General features: G+C 43.4%; 1 protein-coding gene across 1 annotated transcript in view; it reads right to left on the bottom strand.

Moving 5' to 3' along the window:
- The window catches only part of LOC110530873 (twisted gastrulation protein homolog 1-A-like), a 37,204-nt gene extending 15,839 nt beyond the window's left edge, over positions 1-21,365 (bottom strand). Inside the window, exons 1-3 of the mRNA XM_036986655.2 lie at positions 21,018-21,365; positions 18,989-19,212; positions 3,422-3,521 (exon numbers count right to left, since the gene is read on the bottom strand). Of these exons, the coding sequence (XP_036842550.2) occupies positions 3,422-3,521; positions 18,989-19,129 (241 nt within the window). The 5' untranslated portion in view covers positions 19,130-19,212; positions 21,018-21,365. The remainder of the gene's footprint in view (positions 1-3,421; positions 3,522-18,988; positions 19,213-21,017) is intronic.
- Between the last annotated feature and the right edge of the window lie 4,671 nt (positions 21,366-26,036).

Below are 26,036 nucleotides of genomic sequence, written 5' to 3' on the forward strand. Positions count from 1 at the left end.
GTGGAAAGCCTTCCCAGAAGAGTGGAGGCTGTTATAGCAGCAATGTTTCAACATCTAGTGGAAAGCCTTCCCAGAAGAGTGGAGGGTGTTATAGCAGCAATGTTCCTACCTCTAGTGGAAAGCCTTCCCAGAAGAGTGGTGGCTGTTATAGCAGCAATGTTCCTTCATCTAGTGGAAAGCCTTCCCAGAAGAGTGGAGGCTGTTATAGCAGCAATGTTCCAACATCTAGTGGAAAGCCTTCCCAGAAGAGTGGAGGCTGTTATAGCAGCAATGTTCCTACCTCTAGTGGAAAACCTTCCCAGAAGAGTGGAGGCTGTTATAGCAGCAATGTTCCAACATCTAGTGGAAAGCCTTCCCAGAAGAGTGGAGGCTGTTATAGCAGCAAAGGGGGGAACAACTTCCCTGAGATGTTTGACGTGCAGGAGCTCACATACTTTTGGTCATGTAGTGTACATTGTGATAATTGCGCTGTTTGCTCTAAAATCCATTAGTTCATACGACACCGTGATAAACAATACAGCCGCGACAACAAAAAAGACAACAGTGGCAGAATAAATTCAACTACATAAATGTTTGTTTCATCACAAAACTGGAGAACAACATCTGTCTGGTAGAAATCCGCAAAGCAAACAGTGGTAATGTATGGACGGTAATGTATGGACGGTAATGTATGGACGGTAATGTATGGACGGTAATGTATGGATGGTAATGTATGGACGGTAATGTATGGACGGTAATGTATGGACGGTAATGTATGGATGGTAATGTATGGATGGTAATGTATGGATGGTAATGTATGGATGGTAATGTAAACGGTTATATGACCTGCAGCACGGTCAAGCAAGTTCATGTTTTCAACGGTTTTTACTGAGCAACTAGTGATTTAGAACGACGGGAGTTACCGCAGGTCAGAACAGAGATAACAGGAGTTACCGCAGGTCAGAACAGAGATAACAGGAGTTACCGCAGGTCAGAACAGAGATAACAGGAGTTACCGCAGGTCAGAACAGAGATAACAGGAGTTACCGCAGGTCAGAACAGAGATAACAGGAGTTACCGCAGGTCAGAACAGAGATAACAGGAGTTACCGCAGGTCAGAACAGAGATAACAGGAGTTACCGCAGGTCAGAACAGAGATAACAGGAGTTACCGCAGGTCAGAACAGAGATAACAGGAGTTACCGCAGGTCAGAACAGAGATAACAGGAGTTACCGCAGGTCAGAACAGAGATAACAGGAGTTACCGCAGGTCAGAACAGAGATAACAGGAGTTACCGCAGGTCAGAACAGAGATAACAGGAGTTACCGCAGGTCAGAACAGAGATAACAGGAGTTACCGCAGGTCAGAACAGAGATAACAGGAGTTACCGCAGGTCAGAACAGAGATAACAGGAGTTACCGCAGGTCAGAACAGAGATAACAGGAGTTACCGCAGGTCAGAACAGAGATAACAGGAGTTACCGCAGGTCAGAACAGAGATAACAGGAGTTACCGCAGGTCAGAACAGAGATAACAGGAGTTACCGCAGGTCAGAACAGAGATAACAGGAGTTACCGCAGGTCAGAACAGAGATAACAGGAGTTACCGCAGGTCAGAACAGAGATAACAGGAGTTACCGCAGGTCAGAACAGAGATAACAGGAGTTACCGCAGGTCAGAACAGAGATAACAGGAGCCGCTATTCCAGCACCATTTCAACCGAAACATTTAAACCTCATCACACCAACAAGGCTATATATATATATATATATATATATATATATGCATGCATAGTTTAATACACTGAAAACAAACTTAAAGATTGCAAAAAAACAAGGGATGTTTTTACAGTGCCAGGACCACCCACAGTTGAGTTCAGCTCAATGCTAATTGGCTAATTAATATTAATATTATTTTTTAATTATCAAGGAAGGCCAAATGCTTGTTTGGCGTCAATCAATCAAATGGGGTGGCAGGTAGCCTAGTGGTTAGAGGGGAGGGGCGGCAGGTAGCCTAGTGGTCAGAGGGGAGGGGCGGCAGGTAGCCTAGTGGTTAGAGGGGAGGGGCGGCAGGTAGCCTAGTGGTCAGAGGGGAGGGGCGGCAGGTAGCCTAGTGGTCAGAGGGGAGGGGCGGCAGGTAGCCTAGTGGTTAGAGGGGAGGGGCGGCAGGTAGCCTAGTGGTCAGAGGGGAGGGGCGGCAGGTAGCCTAGTGGTTAGAGGGGAGGGGCGGCAGGTAGCCTAGTGGTCAGAGGGGAGGGGCGGCAGGTAGCCTAGTGGTCAGAGGGGAGGGGCGGCAGGTAGCCTAGTGGTTAGAGGGGAGGGGCGGCAGGTAGCCTAGTGGTCAGAGGGGAGGGGCGGCAGGTAGCCTAGTGGTTAGAGGGGAGGGGCGGCAGGTAGCCTAGTGGTTAGAGGGGAGGGGCGGCAGGTAGCCTAGTGGTTAGAGGGGAGGGGTGGCAGGTAGCCTAGTGGTTAGAGTGTAGGGGCGGCAGGTAGCCTAGTGGTTAGAGGGGAGGGGCGGCAGGTAGCCTAGAGGATAGAGTGTAGGGACGGCAGGTAGCCTAGTGGTTAGAGTGTAGGGTCGGCAGGTAGACTAGTGGTTAGAGTGGAGGGGCGGCAGGTAGCCTAGTGGTTAGAGGGGAGGGGTGGCAGGTAGCCTAGTGGTTAGAGTGGAGGGGCGGCAGGTAACCTAGTGGTTAGAGTGTAGGGGAGGCAGGTAGCCTAGTGGTTAGAGTGGAGGGGCGGCAGGTAGCCTAGTGGTTAGAGGGGAGGGGCGGCAGGTAGCCTAGTGGTTAGAGGGGAGGGGCGGCAGGTAGCCTAGTGGTTAGAGGGGAGGGGCGGCAGGTAGCCTAGTGGTTTAGAGCGTTGGACTTGTAACCGAAAGGATGCAAGATCAAATCCCCGAGTTGACAAGGTAAAAATTGGTCGTTCGGCCGCTGAACAAGGCAGTTAACCCACTAGGCCTTCATTGTAAATAAGAGTTTGTTCTTAATCTTAACTGACTTGCCCGGTTAAAATAATAAATGCTACGCGGCAACATGTCATACTCTTTTGGTCCACACAGAATCAGATACATAGGCTACACATAGAGACACAGAGGGGCGCTGTTTCCCTTTCTCTGGTGAGATTCAGCCACTTTCGAATTGACTGAAAATTATGCAAAAAGACAAAAGATAAATTATTTTCTTATTGTAATTATTATTTTTATTGGTATTTGGGGAAGCCAGGCTTCCCTTGGCATCTATGAATACACACATATTGTACTTACCGACACAGTCACAGCACACACACACCTCACAGCAGACACACACACACACACACACACACACCACCTCATCTTTAACCATCGTGTACATGGTACTCACCGACACAGTCACAGCACACACACCTTACAGCAGACACACACACACACCACCTCATCTTAAACCATTGTGTACATGGTACTCACCGACACAGTCACAGCATTCCTCCCACAGTGTCCCCAGGCAGAGCATACACTCTTTACAGCATGAACAGTTCCCATCGGACGGACGACACTGACACAGCTCCTGCAACACACACACACACACACACACACACACACACACACACACAGACACACAGACACACAATCAACTCAATTGAATAGACTAGCTACAAGATATACTGGCCTCAGAGGTTTTCCTAGTTTGGCTATGTAGGACTGGTTATGTAGGACTGGTTATGTAGGACTGGTTATGTAGGACTGGTTATGTATGACTGGTTATGTATGACTGGTTATGTAGGACTGGTTATGTAGGACTGGTTATGTAGGATATGTAGGACTGGTTATGTATGACTGGTTATGTAGGACTGGTTATGTATGACTGGTTATGTATGACTGGTTATGTAGGACTGGTTATGTAGGACTGGTTATGTAGGATATGTAGGACTGGTTATGTATGACTGGTTATGTAGGACTGGTTATGTATGACTGGTTATGTATGACTGGTTATGTATGACTGGTTATGTAGGACTGGTTATGTAGGACTGGTTATGTAGTACTGGTTATGTAGGACTGGTTATGTAGGACTGGTTATGTAGGACTGGTTATGTAGGACTGGTTATGTAGTACTGGTTATGTAGGTTATGTAGGACTGGTTATGTAGGACTGGTTATGTAGGACTGGTTATGTAGGACTGGTTATGTAGGACTGGTTATGTAGTACTGGTTATGTAGTACTGGTTATGTAGGTTATGTAGGACTGGTTATGTAGGACTGGTTATGTAGGACTGGTTATGTAGGACTGGTTATGTAGGACTGGTTATGTAGGTTATGTAGGACTGGTTATGTATGACTGGTTATGTAGGACTGGTTATGTAGGACTGGTTATGTAGTACTGGTTATGTAGGACTGGTTATGTAGGTTATGTAGGACTGGTTATGTAGGACTGGTTATGTATGACTGGTTATGTAGGACTGGTTATGTAGTACTGGTTATGTAGTACTGGTTATGTAGTACTGGTTATGTAGTACTTGTTATGTAGGTTATGTAGGACTTGTTATGTAGGTTATGTAGGACTGGTTATGTAGGTTATGTAGGACTTGTTATGTAGGTTATGTAGGACTGGTTATGTAGGTTATGTAGGACTGGTTATGTAGGACTGGTTATGTAGGACTGGTTATGTAGGACTGGTTATGTAGGTTATGTAGGACTGGTTATGTAGGACTGGTTATGTAGGTTATGTAGGACTAGTTATGTAGGTTATGTAGGACTGGTTATGTAGGTTATGTAGGACTGGTTATGTAGGACTGGTTATGTAGGATATGTAGGACTTGTTATGTAGGTTATGTATGACTGGTTGTGTAGGTTATGTAGGACTGGTTATGTATGACTGGTTATGTATGACTGGTTATGTAGGACTGGTTATGTATGACTGGTTATGTAGTACTGGTTATGTAGGACTGGTTGTGTAGGTTATGTAGGACTGGTTATGTAGGACTGGTTGTGTAGGACTGGTTATGTAGGACTGGTTATGTAGGTTATGTAGGACTGGTTGTGTATGACTGGTTATGTATGACTGGTTATGTAGGACTGGTTATGTATGACTGGTTATGTAGGACTGGTTGTGTAGGTTATGTAGGACTGGTTATGTAGGACTGGTTATGTAGGACTGGTTGTGTAGGACTGGTTATGTAGGACTGGTTATGTAGGACTGGTTATGTAGGTTATGTAGGACTGGTTATGTAGGACTGGCTATGTAGGTTATGTAGGACTTGTTATGTAGGTTATGTATGACTGGTTATGTATGACTGGTTATGTATGACTGGTTATGTAGGACTGGTTGTGTAGGTTATGTAGGACTGGTTATGTAGGACTGGTTATGTAGGACTGGTTGTGTAGGACTGGTTATGTAGGACTGGTTATGTAGGACTGGCTATGTAGGACTGGTTATGTAGGTTATGTAGGACTGGTTGTGTAGGACTGGTTATGTAGGTTATGTAGGACTGGTTATGTAGGACTGGCTATGTAGGTTATGTAGGACTTGTTATGTAGGTTATGTATGACTGGTTATGTATGACTGGTTATGTAGGACTGGTTATGTAGGACTGGTTGTGTAGGATATGTAGGACTGGTTGTGTAGGACTTGTTATGTAGGTTATGTATGACTGGTTATGTAGGTTATGTATGACTGGTTATGTAGGACTGGTTATGTAGGACTGGTTATGTAGGTTATGTAGGACTGGTTATGTAGTACTGGTTATGTAGGACTGGTTATGTAGGACTGGTTATGTAGGCTATGTAGGACTGGTTATGTAGGTTATGTAGGACTGGTTATGTAGGTTATGTAGGACTGGTTATGTAGGTTATGTAGGACTGGTTATGTAGGACTGGTTATGTAGGTTATGTAGGACTGGTTATGTAGGACTGGTTATGTAGGTTATGTAGGACTGGTTATGTAGGACTGGTTATGTAGGTTATGTAGGACTGGTTATGTAGGACAGGCTATGTAGGTTATGTAGGACTTGTTATGTAGGTTATGTATGACTGGTTATGTAGGACTGGTTATGTAGGACTGGTTATGTAGGACTGGTTATGTAGGTTATGTATGACTGGTTATGTAGGTTATGTATGACTGGTTATGTATGACTGGTTATGTAGGACTGGTTATGTAGGATATGTAGTACTGGGTATGTAGATTATGTAGGAATGGTTATGTAGGACTGGGTATGTAGGTTATGTAGGACTGGTTATGTAGATTATGTATGACTGGTTATGTAGGACTGGTTATGTAGGTTATGTAGGAATGGTTATGTAGGTTATGTATGACTGGTTATGTAGGACTGGTTATGTAGGTTATGTAGGAATGGTTATGTAGGACTGGGTATGTAGGTTATGTAGGACTGGTTATGTAGGTTATGTATGACTGGTTATGTAGGACTGGTTATGTAGGTTATGTATGACTGGTTATGTAGGACTGGTTATGTAGGTTATGTATGACTGGTTATGTAGGACTGGTTATGTAGATTATGTAGGAATGGTTATGTAGGACTGGGTATGTAGGTTATGTATGACTGGTTATGTAGGGCTGGTTATTTAGGACTGGTTATTTAGGACTGGTTATGTAGTACTGGTTATGTAGGACTGGTTATTTAGGTTATGTAGGACTGGTTATGTATGACTGGTTATGTAAGCCTGGTTATGTAGGACTGGTTATGTAGGTTATGTAGGACTTGTTATGTAGGTTATGTAGGACTGGTTGTGTAGGACTGGTTATGTAGGTTATGTAGGACTGGTTATGTAGGTTATGTAGGACTGGTTATGTAGGTTATGTAGGACTGGTTGTGTAGGTTATGTAGGACTGGTTATGTAGGTTATGTAGGAATGGTTATGTAGGTTATGTATGACTGGTTATGTAGGACTGGTTATGTAGGTTATGTATGACTGGTTATGTAGGACTGGTTATGTAGGTTATGTAGGAATGGTTATGTAGGTTATGTATGACTGGTTATGTAGGACTGGTTATGTAGCTTATGTAGGAATGGTTATGTAGGACTGGGTATGTAGGTTATGTAGGACTGGTTATGTAGGTTATGTATGACTGGTTATGTAGGGCTGGTTATTTAGGACTGGTTATTTAGGACTGGTTATGTAGTACTGGTTATGTAGGTTATGTATGACTGGTTATGTATGACTGGTTATGTAGGACTGGTTATGTAGGTTATGTAGGACTTGTTATGTAGGTTATGTAGGACTGGTCGTGTAGGACTGGTTATGTAGGTTATGTAGGACTGGTTATGTAGGTTATGTAGGACTGGTTATGTAGGTTATGTAGGACTGGTTGTGTAGGTTATGTAGGACTGGTTATGTAGGTTATGTAGGACTGGTTATGTAGGTTATGTAGGACTGGTTGTGTAGGACTGGCTATGTAGGTTATGTAGGACTGGTTATGTAGGTTATGTAGGACTGGTTGTGTAGGACTGGCTATGTAGGTTATGTAGGACTGGTTATGTAGGTTATGTAGGACTAGTTATGTAGGTTATGTAGGACTGGTTATGTAGGTTATGTAGGACTGGTTATGTAGGTTATGTAGGACTGGTTATGTAGGTTATGTAGGACTGGTTGTGGTGACTGTGACTGTCTCTGTCACTACAGAGACCAGGCCCAGTGTAGACAGAACACACCAACACACACAGGAAACAGCACTATGTTACAGTCATACATACAGTCATACATACTGGTTATAATGACTACAGTCAGGACTGGTTATAATGACTACAGTCATACATTCTGGCTATAATGACTACAGTCAGGACTGGTTATAATGACTACAGTCATACATTCTGGCTATAATGACTACAGTCAGGACTGGTTATAATGACTACAGTCATACATTCTGGCTATAATGACTACAGTCAGGACTGGTTATAATGACTACAGTCATACATTCTGGCTATAATGACTACAGTCATACATACTGGTTATAATGACTACAGTCATACATACTGGTTATAATGACTACAGTCATACATTCTGGCTATAATGACTGTTACATACTGGTTATAATGACTACAGTCATACATACTGGTTATAATGACTACAGTCATACATACTGGTTATAATGACTACAGTCATACATACTGGTTATAATGACTACAGTCATACATACTGGTTATAATGACTACAGTCATACATACTGGTTATAATGACTACAGTCATACATACTGGTTATAATGACTACAGTCATACATACTGGTTATAATGACTACAGTCATACATACTGGTTATAATGACTACAGTCATACATACTGGTTATAATGACTACAGTCATACATACTGGCTATAATGACTACAGTCATACATTCTGGCTATAATGACTACAGTCATACATACTGGCTATAATGACTACAGGGCTTACAGTAAGTATTCACACCTCTTGACTTGTAATGTCAATGTGGAACTATGCTTTTAAAAATGTTTACAAATTAATTTAAAAAATAAACAGCTGAAATATCTTGAGTCAATAAGTATTCGACCCCTTTGTTATGTCGAGCCTAAATAAGTTCAAGAGTAAAATGTTCATAACTAGTCACATAATAAGTTGCATGGACTCACTCTGTGTGCAATAATAGAGTTTAACATGATTTTTGAACGACTACCTCATCTCTGTACCCACACACATACAATTATCTGTAAGGTCCCTCATCTCTGTACCCCCACACATACAATTATCTGTAAGGTCCCTCATCTCTGTACCCCCACACATACAATTATCTGTAAGGTCCCTCATCTCTGTACCCCCACACATACAATTATCTGTAAGGTCCCTCAGTCGAAGCAGTGAATTTAAAACACAGATTCAGCCACAAAGACCAGGGAGGTTTTCCAATGCCTCACAAAGAAAGGTACCTATTGGTCGATGGGTAAAAAAAAATAAAAAGCAGACACTGAATATCCCTTTGAGCATGGTGAAGTTATTCATTACACTTTGGATGGTGTATCAATACACCCAGTCACTACAAAGATACAGGCGCCCTTCCTAACTCAGTTGCCAGAGAGGAAGGAAACCGCTTAGACAATTTACCAGGAGGCCAATGGTGACTTTAAAACAGTTAGAGTTTAATGGCTGTGATAGGAGAAAACTGATGGACCCACAGCACTGTGAAAAGAAGGAAACATGTTCAGAATAAAAATATTCCCAAACATGCATCCTGTTTGCAATAAGGCACAATAAAGTCAAACTGCAATAAATGTTGCAAAGAAATGTACCTTATATCCTGAATACATCACTGAGTACCACTACTCATATTTAAAAGTATGGTGTGGTGGCTGCATCATGTTATGGGCATGCTTGTCATCGGCAAGGACTGGGGAGTTTTTTTCTAAGTTGAAATTAAACGGAATAGAGCTAGGCAAAGTCCTAGAGGAAAACCTGGTACAGTCTGCTTTCCAACAGACACTGGGAGACAAATTCACCTTTCAGCAGGACAATAACCTAAAACACAAAGCCAAATATACACTGGAGTTGCCTACCAAGATGACGTTGAATTTGGCCTAGTTACAGTGGTCTTAAATCGGCTCGACAATCTATGGCAAGACTTGAAAATGGCTGTCTAGCAATGATCAACAATGAACTTGACAGAGATTGAAGAATTTAAACAATAATAACGTGCAAATATTGAATGATCCAGATGTGCAAAGTTCTTAAAGACTCACAGCTCTCGGAGACTTACCCAGAAAGACTCACAGCTCTCAGAGACTTACCCAGAAAGACTCACAGCTCTCAGAGACTTACCCAACAACAAAATGTGGAATAGGTCAAGGGGTATGAATACTTTCTGAAGGCACTGTATGTTACACACACACACACACACACACACACACACACACACACACACACACACACACACACACACACAGCCTTCGGAAAGTATTCAGACCCCTTCACTTTTTCCACACTTTCTTACGTTACAGCCTTATTCTAAAATTGAATAAAATATTTGATTTAACATCAGCAATCTGCACACAATACCTCATAATGACAGAGATAATTTTGTAACCCTTTCTTAATCTTAGGTCTTCTGAGATCTCTTTTGTTCGAGGCATGGTTCACATCAGGCACTGCTTCTTGTGAATAGTAAAACTCAACATACTTTTTTATGTATATCAGAAGAATGTTGCCACAGTAGGACATGGACATGGACGCTTCATTTCTGGTCAGGAAGGGAACATAAACACGTGATACTGTATGTATGTACATGTTCGGACATGTACGAAGTTCAGAACACACAAGCAACTGTATTTATCTACATGAAACCAAACTCGATTGTGAACCTGAAGAAAGTTCACTGTATGAGTTAGTTCAGTCTTTTTAAAGTCTTGGAATGCACCAACAATCAAAAGGCAGCAATTGAAACAAAACCTAAAGAGACATTCACATTCTTTCAACAAAGTGAAAACACATTTTGGCAGCACACTAAAGCCCCAATGGTAGGGTACGGAGAGGGGAGACTAAGTCGTTTGGTCGACGGGGAGTTGGACTGGCATGGTGTTTCTCACTGTATTATTACCTCCTCTCTTTCTCACTCTGTCTCTCCCTCTCACTCCCTGCCTTCTCCTGACACACAACAGAACAGAGAGCACATTCCACAAAGTCAAGGTCAAAGCCGTGAAGGAGGGGAGGGAGAGAGAGAAAGAGAAAGAGAGAGGGAGAGAGTGAGGGCGATGGAGAGAGAACGAGAGAAAGAGAGAGAGAGCGAGAGAGGGAGGGAGAGGGAGAGAGAGAGAAAGAGAGGGGGAGAGAGAAAGAGAGGGAGGGAGAGGGAAAGAGAGAGCGAGAGAGAGAGGGAGAGGGAGAGAGAAAGAGAGAGCAAGAGAGAGAGAGAGCGAGTGAGTGAGTGAGTGAGTGAGTGAGTGAGAGAGAGAGGGAGAGAGAGAGGAACAGGGAGATAGAGAGAGCGAAAGAGAGAGAGACAGAGAGAGAGAAAGTGAAAGAGAAAGTGAGATGGAGAGAAAGAGTGAGGTGCTTCTGTCCCCAACCAAGAAGAGCCTACAGCAGCACCTAGATATTCTACACAGATTCTGTCAGACCTCGGACAGTAAATCTCAGTAAGATAAAAATGAAAATGTGTTCCAAAAAAGGTCCAGTTGCCCGAATACAAATTCCATCTAGACACCGTTGCCCAAGAGCACACAAAAAACGACACATACCTCGGCCTACACATCAGCGCCACAGGTATCTTCCACAAAGCTGTGAACGATCTGAGAGACAAGGCAAGAAGGGCCTTCTACACCATCAAAAATAACATACAATTTTGATACCAATTAGGATCTGGCAAAATATTATTGAATCAGTTATAGAACCCATTGACCCTCATGGTTGTGAGGTCTGAAGTACGCTCACTGACCAAGAATTCACAAAATGGGCCAAAAAACAAATTGAGACTCCGCATGCAGAATTCTGCAAAATATCCTCCGTGTACAACGTAAAACACCAAATAACGCAGACAAACTCTCAGATCATGAGAAACAACATTCTCTGGTCTGATGAAACCAAGATTGAACTCTTTGGCCTGAATTCCAAGCGTCGAGTCTAGAGGAAACCTGGCACCATCCCTACCGTGAAGCATGGTGGTGGCAGCATCATGCTGTGGGGATGTTTTTCAGCGGCAGGGACTGGGAGACTAGTCAGGATCGAGGGAAAGATGAATGGAGTACAGAGAGATCCTTGAAAACCTGCTCCAGAGCGCTCAGGACCTCAGACAGGGTGAAGGTTCACCTTCCAACAGGACAACGACCCTAAGCACACAGCCAAGACAACGAAGGAGTGGCTTCGGGACAAGTCTCTGAATGTCCTTGAGTGGCCCAGCCAGAGCCCAGACATGAACCCGATTGAAAATCTCTGGAGAGACCTGAAAATAGCTGTGCAGCAACGCTCCCCATCCAACCTGACAGAGCTTGAGAGGATCTGCAGAGAAGAATGGGAGAAACTCCCCAAATACAGGTGTGCCAAGCTTGTAGGGTCATACCCAAGAAAACTCGATGCTGTAATCGCTGCCAAAGGTTCTTCAACAAAGTACTGAGTAAAGGGTCTGAATACTTATGTAAATGTGATATTGAAGTTTTTTTTTTTTTGCTTCGTCATTTTGGAGCATTGTGATGTCATTATAGGGTATTGTGATGTCATTGTGGGGTATTGTGTGTAAAAAAAAGAACCATTTAGTTAATTTTAGAATAAGGCTGTAATGTAACAATACGTGAAAATGTCAAAGGGGTCTGAATACATTCCGAGGGAACGGTATGTTTCCCATCCCGAGAGAGAGAACAACATTTTTTTCTGTGCTTTAATTACCCCCATTCCCCTCTCAATTCAATTTCAATTGAAGGGCTTTACTGACATGGGAAACATATGTTCATGCAAGGCTGAGAGAGGCTGAGGGAGGCTGAGCTGGTGGGATTAAAGAGCTGAGGTCTATGGTGATAGGTGGGATGGGCTGAGGGGGTGGGATTAAAGAGCTGAGGTCTATGGTGATAGGTGGGATGGGCTGAGGGGTGGGATTAAAGAGCTGAGGTCTATGGTGATAGGTGGGATGGGCTGAGGGGTGGGATTAAAGAGCTGAGGTCTATGGTGATAGGTGGGATGGGCTGAGGGGTGGGATTAAAGAGCTGAGGTCTATGGTGATAGGTGGGATGGGCTGAGAGTGGCTGAGGGGCGGGATTAAAGAGCTGAGGTCTATGGCGATAGGTGAGATGGGCTGAGAGTGGCTGAGGGGGTGGGATTTAAGAGCTGAGGTCTATGGCGATAGGTGGATTGGGGTGATCAGTCCTTGGTTCTAAATATTGGGGAAAATGCCAGAGCTGAGGATGATGAAGAGTTTTAGTATAGCCAATTGGAATTTGTTGTCTGTATATTTGATCATTTCATTGAGGATACCATCAACACCACAGGACTGTTTGGGTTGGAGGGTTTGCATTGTGTCCTGTAGTTCATTCAAGGTAATTGGAGAATCCAGTGGGTTCTGGAATCCAGTGGGTTCTGGAATCCAGTGGGTTCTGGTAGTCTTTAATAATTGATTCCAAGATTTGTATTTGATCATGTATATGTTTTTGCTCTTTATTCTTTGTTATAGAGCCAAAAAGATTGGAGAAGTGGTTTACCCATACATCTCCATTTTGGATAGATCATTCTTCGTGTTGTTGTTTGTTTAGTGTTTTCCAATTTTGCCAGAAGTGGTTAGAGTCTATGGATTCTTCAATTACATTGAGCTGATTTCTGACGTGCTGTTCCTTCTTTTTCCGTAGTGTATTTCTGTATTGTTTTAGTGATTCACTATAATGAAGGCGTAGACTCTCTGGGTCTATGTTTTTGGTTCTACAGGATTCTCAATTTCTTTCTTCGGTTTTTTGCATTCTTCATCAAACCATTTGTCATTGATGTTCATTTTCTTAGGTTGTCTGCTTGATTTGATAGGGAAGCTGAGAGGTCAAATATCCTGTTTAGGTTTTCTCCTGACAAGTTTACACCTTCACTATTACAGTGAAACCTTTTCTCTCCCTCCATTTTCTTTCTCTCTATGTGTTTCTCTCTCTCCCTTTGTGTCCTGTCCTCGTGGGAAGAAACCATCTCAACCGTTTCTCTCTCTCTCTCTTTGTGCCCTGTCCTCGGAGGAGAAACCATCTCTCCTGTTTCTCTCTCTCTCTCCCTTTGTGTCCTGTCCTCGTGGGAAGAAACCATCTCAACCGTTTCTCTCTCTCTCTCTTTGTGCCCTGTCCTCGGAGGAGAAACCATCTCTCCTGTTTCTCTCTCTCTCTCCCTTTGTGTCCTGTCCTCGGAGAAGAAACCATCTCTCCTGTTTCTCTCTCTCTCTCTCTCTTTGTGTCCTGTCCTAGGAGGAGAAACCATCTCTCCTGCTAAGTATAAACAGAGAAAAGCCACAGAGGTCTATCTCTGACTCAACAGTGTGACATTGTACAGCGTTAACACACTGCGGTTTACACACACAAACACACACACACACACACGCTCTCCACCTCCGGGACTCTCACACACTGCTGCTCTCTCCACCTCCGCCTACACACACACACACTGCTGCTCTCTCCACCTCCGGGACTCTCACACACTGCTGCTCTCTCCACCTCCGGGACTCTCACACAGTGCTGCTCTCTCCACCTCCGGGACTCTCACACACTGCTGCTCTCTCCACCTCCGGGACTCTCACACACTGCTGCTCTCTCCACCTCCGGGACTCTCACAGTGCTGCTCTCTCCACCTCCGGGACTCTCACAGTGCTGCTCTCTCCACCTCCGGGACTCTCACACACTGCTGCTCTCTCCACCTCCGGGACTCTCACACACTGCTGCTCTCTCCACCTCCGGGACTCTCACAGTGCTGCTCTCTCCACCTCCGGGACTCTCACAGTGCTGCTCTCTCCACCTCCGGGACTCTCACACACTGCTGCTCTCTCCACCTCCGGGACTCTCACACTGATCTCATCATGTGAGTGTTTGTTACGACTGAATGTCCAGTAAAAACACATGGATCCAACAGGGAGGAAAACTGATTATGTCTGATGAAATACAGTAAGTCTCAACGACTAAAGCACTGTTCTCTGATGAAATACAGCAAGTCTCAATGACTAAAGCCCTGTTCTCTGATGAAATACAGCAAGTCTCAACGACTAAAGCCCTGTTCTCTGATGAAATACAGTAAGTCTCAATGACTAAAGCCCTGTTCTCTGATGAAATACAGCAAGTCTCAACGACTAAAGCCCTGTTCTCTGATGAAATACAGCAAGTCTCAATGACTAAAGCCCTGTTCTCTGATGAAATACAGTAAGTCTCAACGACTAAAGCACTGTTCTCTGATGAAATACAGTAAGTCTCAATGTGTAAAGCACTGTTCTCTGATGAAATACAGTAAGTCTCAACGACTAAAGCCCTGTTCTCTGATGAAATACAGTAAGTCTCAACGACTAAAGCACTGTTCTCTGATGAAATACAGTAAGTCTCAACGACTAAAGCCATGTTCTCTGATGAAATACAGCAAGTCTCAATGTGTAAAGCCCTGTTCTCTGATAAAATACAGTAAGTCTCAATGTGTAATGACTAAAGTACTGTTCTCTGATAAAATACAGTAAGTCTCAACGTGTAAAGCCCTGTTCTCTGATAAAATACAGTAAGCCTCAATGTGTAATGACTAAAGCCCTATTCTCTGATAAAATACAGTAAGTCTCAACGTGTAATGACTAAAGCCCTGTTCTCTGATAAAATACAGTAAGTTTCAATGTGTAATGACTAAAGCACTGTTCTCTGATGAAATACAGTAACTCAACGACTAAAGCACTGTTCTCTGATAAAATACAGTAAGTCTCAATGTGTAATGACTAAAACACTATTTATTCTAGTACTATTACTAGCTAGACAGGCTACAGAAAGACCTTGTATAATGAAGGTGTTGCCTCTCATAATGAAAATCACTGCAATCAGTGGGAAAACTAATGCTTGTACGTCCAGTAACCATGTGAAGCCATTGAGGAGGAAAGATGAAGATAACAGTTGCTGAGTCTCTTCTTAAACTGTAAAATAGATCGTTGGACTAGTAACCAATATAGCTACCAATTATATAGCTAGTTATTTTCTAGGTAGGTTTCTGTGTACAGACTCAGTGAGCATAGCCTTGCTATTGAGAAAGGCCGTCGTAGGCAGACATGGCTCTCAAGAGAAGACAGGCTCACTGCCCACAAAATGAGGTGGAAACTGAGCTGCACTTCCTAACTTCCTGCCAAATGTATGACCATATTAGACTCACCACCTGGATTCGGTCTTATGTAGCCATTTGAAATTGTGTTTTTAAAAAAAATTTTTTTACATTGGATAAAAGTAGAGACTCAGAGCTAGAAAGGGGTATAGTTACAGTTGAGGAACAATGGGAAAGTAATTCTGCTTTGAAAGTTGATAAGCTTGTAAGCTCAGTTTTGAGAAAATGGCCTTTGAATGTTTTGGTATCTAGTGATGAGCTCTTCTTTGTCTACATCCAGCTCTGCTGGCAACAATTTCATTATGCTTCTTTGCCGATGTTTACTGACACCGGCCATATTCAAAAGGTGTTGTACACTTTAGCTTAAGACATGTAGCTAGCTAGCTAGGTAAACAATGAACCTAGCTAAGAAAACAATGAATCTAGCTAGGTAAACAATGAATCTAGCTAGGTAAACAATGAACCTAGCTAGGTAAACAATGAACCTAGCTAGGTAAACAATGAACCTAGCTAGGTAAACAATGAACCTAGCTAGGTAAACAATGAACCTAGCTAGGTAAACAATGAACCTAGCTAGGTAAACAATGAACCTAGCTAGGTAAACAATGAACCTAGCTAGGTAAACAATGAACCTAGCTAAGTAAACAATGAACCTAGCTAAGTAAACAATGAACCTAGCTAAGTAAACAATGAACCTAGCTAAGTAAACAATGAACCTAGCTAAGTAAACAATGAACCTAGCTAAGTAAACAATGAACCTAGCTAGGTAAACAATGAACCTAGCTAAGTAAACAATGAACCTAGCTAAGTAAACAATGAACCTAGCTAGGTAAATAAGGTGTAAGATCACACACGTCACATAACGTTAGCTAATGAACCAGCCAGCTAACTTTAGCTAGTTAAATAACATTGATAATAGTGCCAAATCATGCCGTTACTACCCTGCATGAATATGCTGGGCGCTAACCATCCAGGTTCAATGTTAGCTAGCTAATATTAGACTCTAACTAGAACAGCACACGGCTCTAGGAAACAAACAATAACATCAGCTCGGGAGCCAGCCAGCTAACATTAGCTAGCTAACAGTACACTTTAGCTTAAGACATATAGCTAGCTAGCTAACAGTACACTTTAGCTTAAGACATATAGCTAGCTAGCTAACAGTGCACTTTAGCTTAAGACATATAGCTAGCTAGCTAACAGTACACTTTAGCTTAAGACATATAGCTAGCTAGCTAACAGTACACTTTAGCTTAAGACATATAGCTAGCTAGCTAACAGTACACTTTAGCTTAAGACATATAGCTAGCTGGCTAACAGTACACTTTAGCTTGAAATGAAACCACTTTCTGTCAAAAATAATATCTGAAAATGTAGCTAGCTAACGCTAGACTATCTTACATCATACATCATCATGCATAATGGACTCATCTAATATTGTTAGAGACACATATTTCCCTCAGATTACACAGACCCAAAAAGGAATTTGAAAACAAATCCAATTCAGAAATGTATTAGGTGAAATTCCACAGTGTGCCATCACAGCTGCAAGATCTGTTGCCACAAGGGCCACAAGGGCAACCAGTGAAGAACAAACACCATTGTAAATACAACCCATATTTATGTTTATTTATTTTCCCCCATTTGTACTTTAACTATTTGTACATCGTTACAACACCGTATATAGAAATAATATGACATTTGAAACGCCTCTATTCCTTTAGGAACTGTAATGTTTCCTGTTAATATTTTATTGTTCATTTCACATTTGTTTATTATTTTTTTTCCACTTGCTTTGGCAACGTTAACAAACAGTGCATTTGTAAAGTATTCAGACCCCTTGACTTTTTAAACATTTTGTTACGTTACAGCTTTTTTCTAAAATTGATTAAATTGTCCCCCCCACCCCCCTCCCTCAATCTACACACGATACCCCATAATGACAAAGCAAAAACTGTTTATTTTTTTTTAATTTTAGCAAATGTATTAAAAATCTGAAACTTAAATATCACATGTACATAAGTATTCAGACCCTTTACTCAGTACTTTGTTGAAGCACCTTTGGCAGTGATTACAGCCTCCAGTCTTCTTGGGTATGACACTACAAGCTTGGGGACCTGTATTTGGGGAGTTTCTCCCATTCTTCTCTGCAGATCCTCTCAAGCCCCTCAGGTTGGATGGGGAGCATCGCTGCACAGCTATTTTCAGGTCTCTCTAGAGATGTTTGATTGGGTTCAAGTCCGGGCTCTGGCTGGGCCACTCAAGGACATTCAGACACTTGTCCTGAAGCCACTCCTGCAATGTATTGGCTGTGTGCTTAGGGTTGTTGTCCTGTTGGAAGGTGTACCTTCGCCCCAGTCTGAGGTCCTGAGGGCTCTGGAGCAGTTTTTCACCAACGATCTCTCTGTTCTTTGCTCTGTTCAACTCTCCCTCAATCCTGACTAGTCTCCCAGTCCCTGCTCCTGAAAAACATCAGCACAGCATGATGATGCCTCCACCATGCTTCACCGTAGGGACGGTGTCCGGTTTCCTCCAGACGTGACGCTTGATTTCATCACACCAGAGAATCTTGTTTCTCATGGTCTGAGAGTCTTTAGGTGACTTTTGGAAAACTCCAAGCAGCCACTCTACCATAAAGGCCTAATTGGTGGAGTGCTGCAGTGATGGTTGTCCTTCTGGAAGGTTCTCCCATCTCCACAGAGGGCCTCTGGAGCTCTATCAGAGTGACCATCAGGTTCTTATCAGCTCCCTGACCAAGGCCCTTCTCCCCCGATTGCTCAGTTTAGCCAGGCGGCCAGCTCTAGAAAGAGTCTTGGTGATTCCAAACTTCTTCCATTTAAGAATGATGGGGGCCACTATGTTCTTGGGGACCTTCAACGCTGCAGACATGTTTTTGTACCCTTCCCCAGATCTGTGCCTCGACACAATCCTGTCTCGAAGCTCTACGGACAATTCCTTCGACCTCATGGCTTGGTTTTTTCTCTGACATGCACCGTCAACTTGTGGACCTTTATATAGACAGCTGTGTGCCTTTCCAAATCATTCTCAATCAATTGAATTTACCACAGTTGGACACCAATTTGGGCTCCTGAGTAGCGCAGCGGTCTAAGGCACTGCATCTCAGTGCTAGAGGCGTCACTACAGATCCTGGTTCGATTCCAGGCTGTATCACAATGTTGGTTGGTGTGGCTAAAATGCCGGGGCAGAGTTTTTGTCCCAGTCCGCCCCTGCACACACACACACAAGGACAAGGACAAGGACAAGGACAAGGACATGGACATGGACAAGGACACACTTTACCTGTATGAGACACTTGCTGACATCCGAGGCGCAGAGCGCCTTGTTGCAGGCGCTGGTCTGAGACGGTTCTGATAGGACCATGAGGAGGAGGAGGAGGGCAGCGGAGGCTGGAACCAGAACATACAGCTGACCAGGCCTCATCCTGACAGTCAGCTAGTAGGCTGGACACACACACCTGGTGGTCCGGTTGTCTCCACACACACAGCAACACACTGTCTGTCCACCTGGGTCAACGTAAGAAAAAATGGTGTCAGTGCTGGGAGGTGGGATGCGTGTGGAGGTGTGTGTGTGTGTTTAAATCAATAAACACAAGCAGGTCTATAGACATATACCAGACAGACAAGGGGGTCTATAGACATAAACCAGATAGACAGGTCTATAGACATATACCAGACAGACAAGGGGGTCTATAGACATAAACCAGATAGACAGGTCTATAGACATATACCAGACAGACAGGGGAGTCTATAGACATACCAGACAGACAGGTCTATAGACATATACTAGACAGACAGGGGGGTCTATAGACATATACCAGACAGACAGACAGGTCTATAAACATATACCAGACAGACAGGTCTATAGACATCTACCAGACAGACAGGTCTATAGACATATACCAGACAGACACGGGGGTCTATAGACATATACCAGACAGACAGGTCTATAGACCAGACAGACAGGGAGGTCTATAGACATATACCAGACAGACAGGGAGGTCTATAGACATATACCAGACAGACAGGGGGGTCTATAGACATATACTAGACAGACAGGGGGGTCTATAGACATATACTAGACAGACAGGGGGGTCTATAGACATATACTAGACAGACAGGGGGGTCTATAGACATATACTAGACAGACAGGGGGGTCTATAGACATATACTAGACAGACAGGGAGGTCTATAGACATATACCAGACAGACAGGGGGGTCTATAGACATATACTAGACAGACAGGGGGGTCTATAGACATATACTAGACAGACAGGGGGGTCTATAGACATATACTAGACAGACAGGGGGGTCTATAGACATATACTAGACAGACAGGGGGGTCTATAGACATATACTAGACAGACAGGGGGGTCTATAGACATATACTAGACAGACAGGGGGGTCTATAGACATATACTAGACAGACAGGGGGGTCTATAGACATATACTAGACAGACAGGGGGGTCTATAGACATATACTAGACAGACAGGGGGGTCTATAGACATATACTAGACAGACAGGGGGGTCTATAGACATATACTAGACAGACAGGGGGGTCTATAGACATATACCAGACAGACAGGGGGGTGTACAGTTAGACAGAATATAGAACAGTCTGAAGGCACATTGGACTTACAGACAGAACACAGACAGCTTTGATGGTGCTAAAATAACGTGGTGAATTTGAATTTTCTATAACAAGGGACAAAAAAAATGTGATATGAAAGAAATTATCTATGACAACCTTTATAGGGGAAAGATAAAGGTTATATCAATTCAATAACTCAAACAGGATTGTTTTGAAATCCAAATCGTGCTGCAACACATTGATAATAATGTTGCCTGTATCATATGTAACAAATAATAATGTCTTAGCTGTGATGACCTCAAATATGTTGTGTTTTCATCATTTCAATACATTGTAGTTGCCTACAGGAAAACATTTGTCCTAAGTTGACATGCATTATTTTCTAACAGGAGTTGTTTGACTAACGGTAGTCATTTTTTGTCACAACGGACAGAGGAAAAGACCGTTGTTGAAAACCACAAGTTAGAAATTGTGTTAATTACACTGAAAACCCACATGTTATAGTCATTCCGTTAATTTCACTGAAACCCACAAGTTAAGAGTCATTTCGTTAATTACACTGCACTAACAGTAGATTTAACCTACCTTTCTCTACCTCGGCACAAAAACGCTCCCTTAAAACCGCTACCTAACGTTTTCCTCGCACACACACACACACACAACACCGATTCATCAAGTAGCATACGCCACAAGAGTCAAAACGAGATGATTCATATTTACCGTTACAATGGTTCGAATCCTTCCGTTTGATTGACGGCTGTACCCCCTTTAAATCCAACACCGCCGCTTTCCTCACAAGGTCCAGGATGAAACTATGCCGTCTATAATAACCGTGCAGTCGGAGGGCGTCAGTTTCTCAGCCACAACGCCGCAGACAGTCGGGCGCCTTACAGATACCGCGTCCGTTTTAACATGATCCAGGAACTAAGCAGTTAGTTGGACTGGAGACGGCTGGCTGGACTGGAGACGGCTGGCTGGACTGGAGACGGCTGGCTGGACCAGTAGCTTAGGCAGAACGAAGAGACACAAATCAGTGAGGCGTGGCGGGGCTGGGCAGCTCTTCAAGATAACAGAAACCAGCCACTCAGGGGTCAGGAGGAGGAGAAATATAGACTCCCCTTACGATACCGTTAAAAACCCGATGCATGAAGGTGAATGTGTTCGAAACACTCCTGTCTTGATCAACAATATTGTCAAGTCAGAGTACAGATAATGTGGGCAACTTTGAATTGATAAAATAATCATTCCCCAATGTCCTCACGGACTTCTAATAGTCAAATCTTAACCATTGTCAAGCCTGACACAAACCTTTCCCCCAGCCATAAAACTCCCCATTAGGCAGCCATTTGTTATTGTAGTCGTCATAGTGAGCAGTTCCAGCCTACGGTGCTCTTTAGGTGTGAAAGGGCCAGAAGCCATCAAGTAGCGGTATAGGCTATGACGGCCTAGACCGGCCAAAACCGGACAACGCTAGGCCAATTATGCACCGCCCTATGGGACTCCCAATCACAGCCGGTTGTGATACAGCCTGGATTCGAACCAGGGTTTCTATTGTAGGGGAAGGTAGGCAATCTAACAACTCGGTATATGACAGATCCATCCAGGAGCACAACGTCTGGTTGAACCCACTTATAACAACAACGTCTGGTTGAACCCACTATAACAGCAACGTCTGGTTGAACCCACTTATAACAACAACGTCTGGTTGAACCCACTATAACAGCAACGTCTGGTTGAACCCACTTATAACAGCAACATCTGGTTGAACCCACTTATAACAACAACGTCTGGTTGAACCCACTTATAACAGCAACGTCTGGTTGAACCCACTTATAACAGCAACGTCTGGTTGAACCCACTTATAACAGCAACGTCTGGTTGAACCCACTTATAACAGCAACGTCTGGTTGAACCCACTTATAACAGCAACGTCTGGTTGAACCCACTTATAACAGCAACGTCTGGTTGAACCCACTTATAACAGCAATCAACTTGTTCTCCAAATGGCCTTCCTGGTTAAATAAAGGTGAAAAAAAATAAAAATAAATAAATAAATAAATAAATTACCTTAACATAATTTATAACAGGAGATGATTGTGGACTACAGGGAAAAAAGAGGACCGAGCACGCCCCCCATTCTCAGGGACGGGGCTGTAGTGGAGCAGGTTGAGAGCTTCAAGTTCCTTGGTGTCCACATCACCAACAAAATATCATGGTCCAAACACACCAAGACAGTCGTGAAGAGAGCACAACAAAACCTATTCCCCATCAGGAGACTGAAAAGATTTGGCATGGGTCCTGAGAACCTCAAGAGGTTCAACAGCTGCACCATCGAGAGCTTGGTTGCATCACTGCCTGGTATGGCAACTGCTTTGCCTCCGACCGCAAGGCACTACAGAGGGTAGTGCTTACGGCCCAGTACAATACCAGGGCCAAGCTACCCACCACTGCGACCTGTACGCTCTCGTTGGCTGGCCCTCGCTTCATACTCGTCGCCAAACCCACTGGCTCCAGGTCATCTACAAGACGCTGCTAGGTAAAGTCCTCCCTTATCTCACCTCGCTGGTCACCATAGCAGCACCCACCTGTAGCACGTGCTCCAGCAGGTATATCTCTCTGGTCACCCCCAAAACCAATTCTTACTTTGGCCGCCTCGCCTTCCAGTTCTCTGCTGCCAATGACTGGAACGAACTGCAAAAATCTTGGAAACTGGAAACACTTATCCCCCTCACTAGCTTTAAGCACCAACTGTCAGAGCAGCTCACAGATTACTGCACCTGTACATAGCCCATCTATTAATTTAGCCCAAACAACTACCTCTTTCCCTACTGTATGTATTTATTTAGCTCCTTTGCACCCAATTATTTCTCTCTACTTTGCACATTCTCCCACTGCAAATCTACCATTCCAGTGTTTTACTTGCTATATTGTATCTACTTTGCCACCATGGCCTTTTTGCCTTTACCTCCCTTATCTCACCTCATTTGCTCACATCGTATATAGACTTGTTTATACTGTATTATTGCCTGTATGGTTAAATAAAGGTGAAATAAAATAAAATAAAAAAGCTTCCTGCCATCCAGGACCAGGCGGTGTCAGAGGAAGGCCCCACCCACCCTACACTGCTACTAGTCTCTGTTATTATCTATGCATAGCCACATTAACAACCCTAAGTGCATGTACATATTATCTCAATTACCACGACTAACCGGTGCCCCCGCACATTGACTCTGTACCGGTACCCCCTGTATATAGCCTCCACATTGACTCTGTACCGGTACCCCCTGTATATAGCCTCCACATTGACTCTGTACCGGTACCCCCTGTATATAGCCTCCACATTGACTCTGTACCGTAATACCCTGTATATAGCCTCCACATTGACTCTGTACCGGTACCCCCTGTATATAGCCTCCACATTGACTCTGTACCGGTACCCCCTGTATATAGCCTCCACATTGACTCTGTACCGGTACCCCCTGTATATAGCCTCCACATTGACTCTGTACCGTAATACCCTGTATATAGCCTCCACATTGACTCTGTACTGGTACCCCCTGTATATAGCCTCCACATTGACTCTGTACCGGTACCCCCTGTATATAGCCTCCACATTGACTCTGTACCGGTACCCCCTGTATATAGCCTCCACATTGACTCTGTACTGGTACCCCCTGTATATAGCCTCCACATTGACTCTGAACCGGTACCCCTTGTATATAGCCTCCACATTGTGTCCTGTGTGAATTTAAGTATGCTCTCGCTAATTCTCTCTTTCTTTCTTTCTCTCTCTCTGAGGACCTGAGCCCTAGGACCATGCCTCAGAACTACCTGGCATGATGACTCCTTGTTGTCCCCAGTTCACCTGGCCGTGCTGCTGCTCCGGTTTCAACTGTTCTGCCTGCGGCTATGGAACCCTGACCTGTTCACTGTGATTACTATTATTTGACCTGCTGGTCATCTATGAACATTTGAACATCTTGGCCACGTTCTGTTATAATCTCCACCCGGCACAGCCAGAAGAGGACTGGCCACCCCTCATAGCCTGGTTCCTCTAGGTTTATTCCTAGGTTTTGGCCTTTCTAGGGAGTTTTTCCTAGCCACTGTGCTTCTACATCTGCATTGCTTGCTGTTTGGGGTTTTAGGCTGGGTTTCTGTACAGCACTTTGAGATATCAGCTGATGTAAGAAGGGCTATTTAAATAAATGTGATTTGATGATTTTATTTAGCTATTGTTATTTACTGCTGCTCTTTAATTATTTGTTTTTATTGTTTTTCTTACTTTTTCTTTTAATATATATTTTTTAGGTATTTTCTTAAAACTGCATTGATGGTTAAGGGCTTGTAAGTAAGCATTTAACTGTAAGGTCTACTACACCTGTTGTATTCAACATTTCACTGTGAGGTCTACTACACCGGTTGTATTCAGCATTTCACTGTGAGGTCTACTACACCTGTTGTATTCAGCATTTCACTGTAAGGTCTACTACACCTGTTGTATTCAGCATTTCACTGTGAGGTCTACCTACACCTGTTGTATTCAGCATTTCACTGTGAGGTCTACTACACCTGTTGTATTCAGCATTTAACTATAAGGTCTACCTACACCTGTTGTATTCAGCATTTCACTGTGAGGTCTACTACACCTGTTGTATTCAGCATTTCACTGTGAGGTCTACTACACCTGTTGTATTCAACATTTCACTGTAAGGTCTACTACACCTGTTGTATTCAGCATTTCACTGTAAGGTCTACTACACCTGTTGTATTCAGCATTTCACTGTAAGGTCTACTACACCTGTTGTATTCAGCATTTCACTGTGAGGTCTACTACACCTGTTGTATTCAACATTTCACTGTAAGGTCTACTACACCTGTTGTATTCAGCATTTCACTGTAAGGTCTACTACACCTGTTGTATTCAGCATTTCACTGTAAGGTCTACTACACCTGTTGTATTCAGCATTTCACTGTGAGGTCTACTACACCTGTTGTATTCAGCATTTCACTGTGAGGTCTACTACACCTGTTGTATTCAACATTTCACTGTGAGGTCTACTACACCTGTTGTATTCAGCATTTCACTGTGAGGTCTACTACACCTGTTGTATTCAGCATTTCACTGTAAGGTCTACTACACCTGTTGTATTCAGCATTTCACTGTAAGGTCTACTACACCTGTTGTATTCAGCATTTCACTGTGAGGTCTACTACACCTGTTGTATTCAGCATTTCACTGTGAGGTCTACTACACCTGTTGTATTCAGCATTTTACTGTGAGGTCTACTACACCTGTTGTATTCAGCATTTCACTGTAAGGTCTACTACACCTGTTGTATTCAGCATTTCACTGTGATGTCTACTATACCTGTTGTATTCAGCATTTCACTGTAAGGTCTACCTACACCTGTTGTATTCAGCATTTCACTGTGAGGTCTACTATACCTGTTGTATTCAGCATTTCACTGTAAGGTCTACCTACACCTGTTGTATTCAGCATTTCACTGTAAGGTCTACTACACCTGTTGTATTCAGTATCTCACTGTGAGGTCTACTACACCTGTTGTATTCAGCATTTCACTGTAATGTCTACTACACCTGTTGTATTCAGCATTTCACTGTAAGGTCTACTACACCTGTTGTATTCAGCATTTCACTGTGAGGTCTACTACACCTGTTGTATTCAGCATTTCACTGTAAGGTATACTACACCTGTTGTATTCAGCATTTCACTGTGAG

Source organism: Oncorhynchus mykiss, chromosome 8 (assembly GCF_057628025.1).
Source record: "Oncorhynchus mykiss isolate SJ-2025 chromosome 8, ASM5762802v1, whole genome shotgun sequence".
Lineage (NCBI taxonomy): Eukaryota > Metazoa > Chordata > Actinopteri > Salmoniformes > Salmonidae > Oncorhynchus > Oncorhynchus mykiss.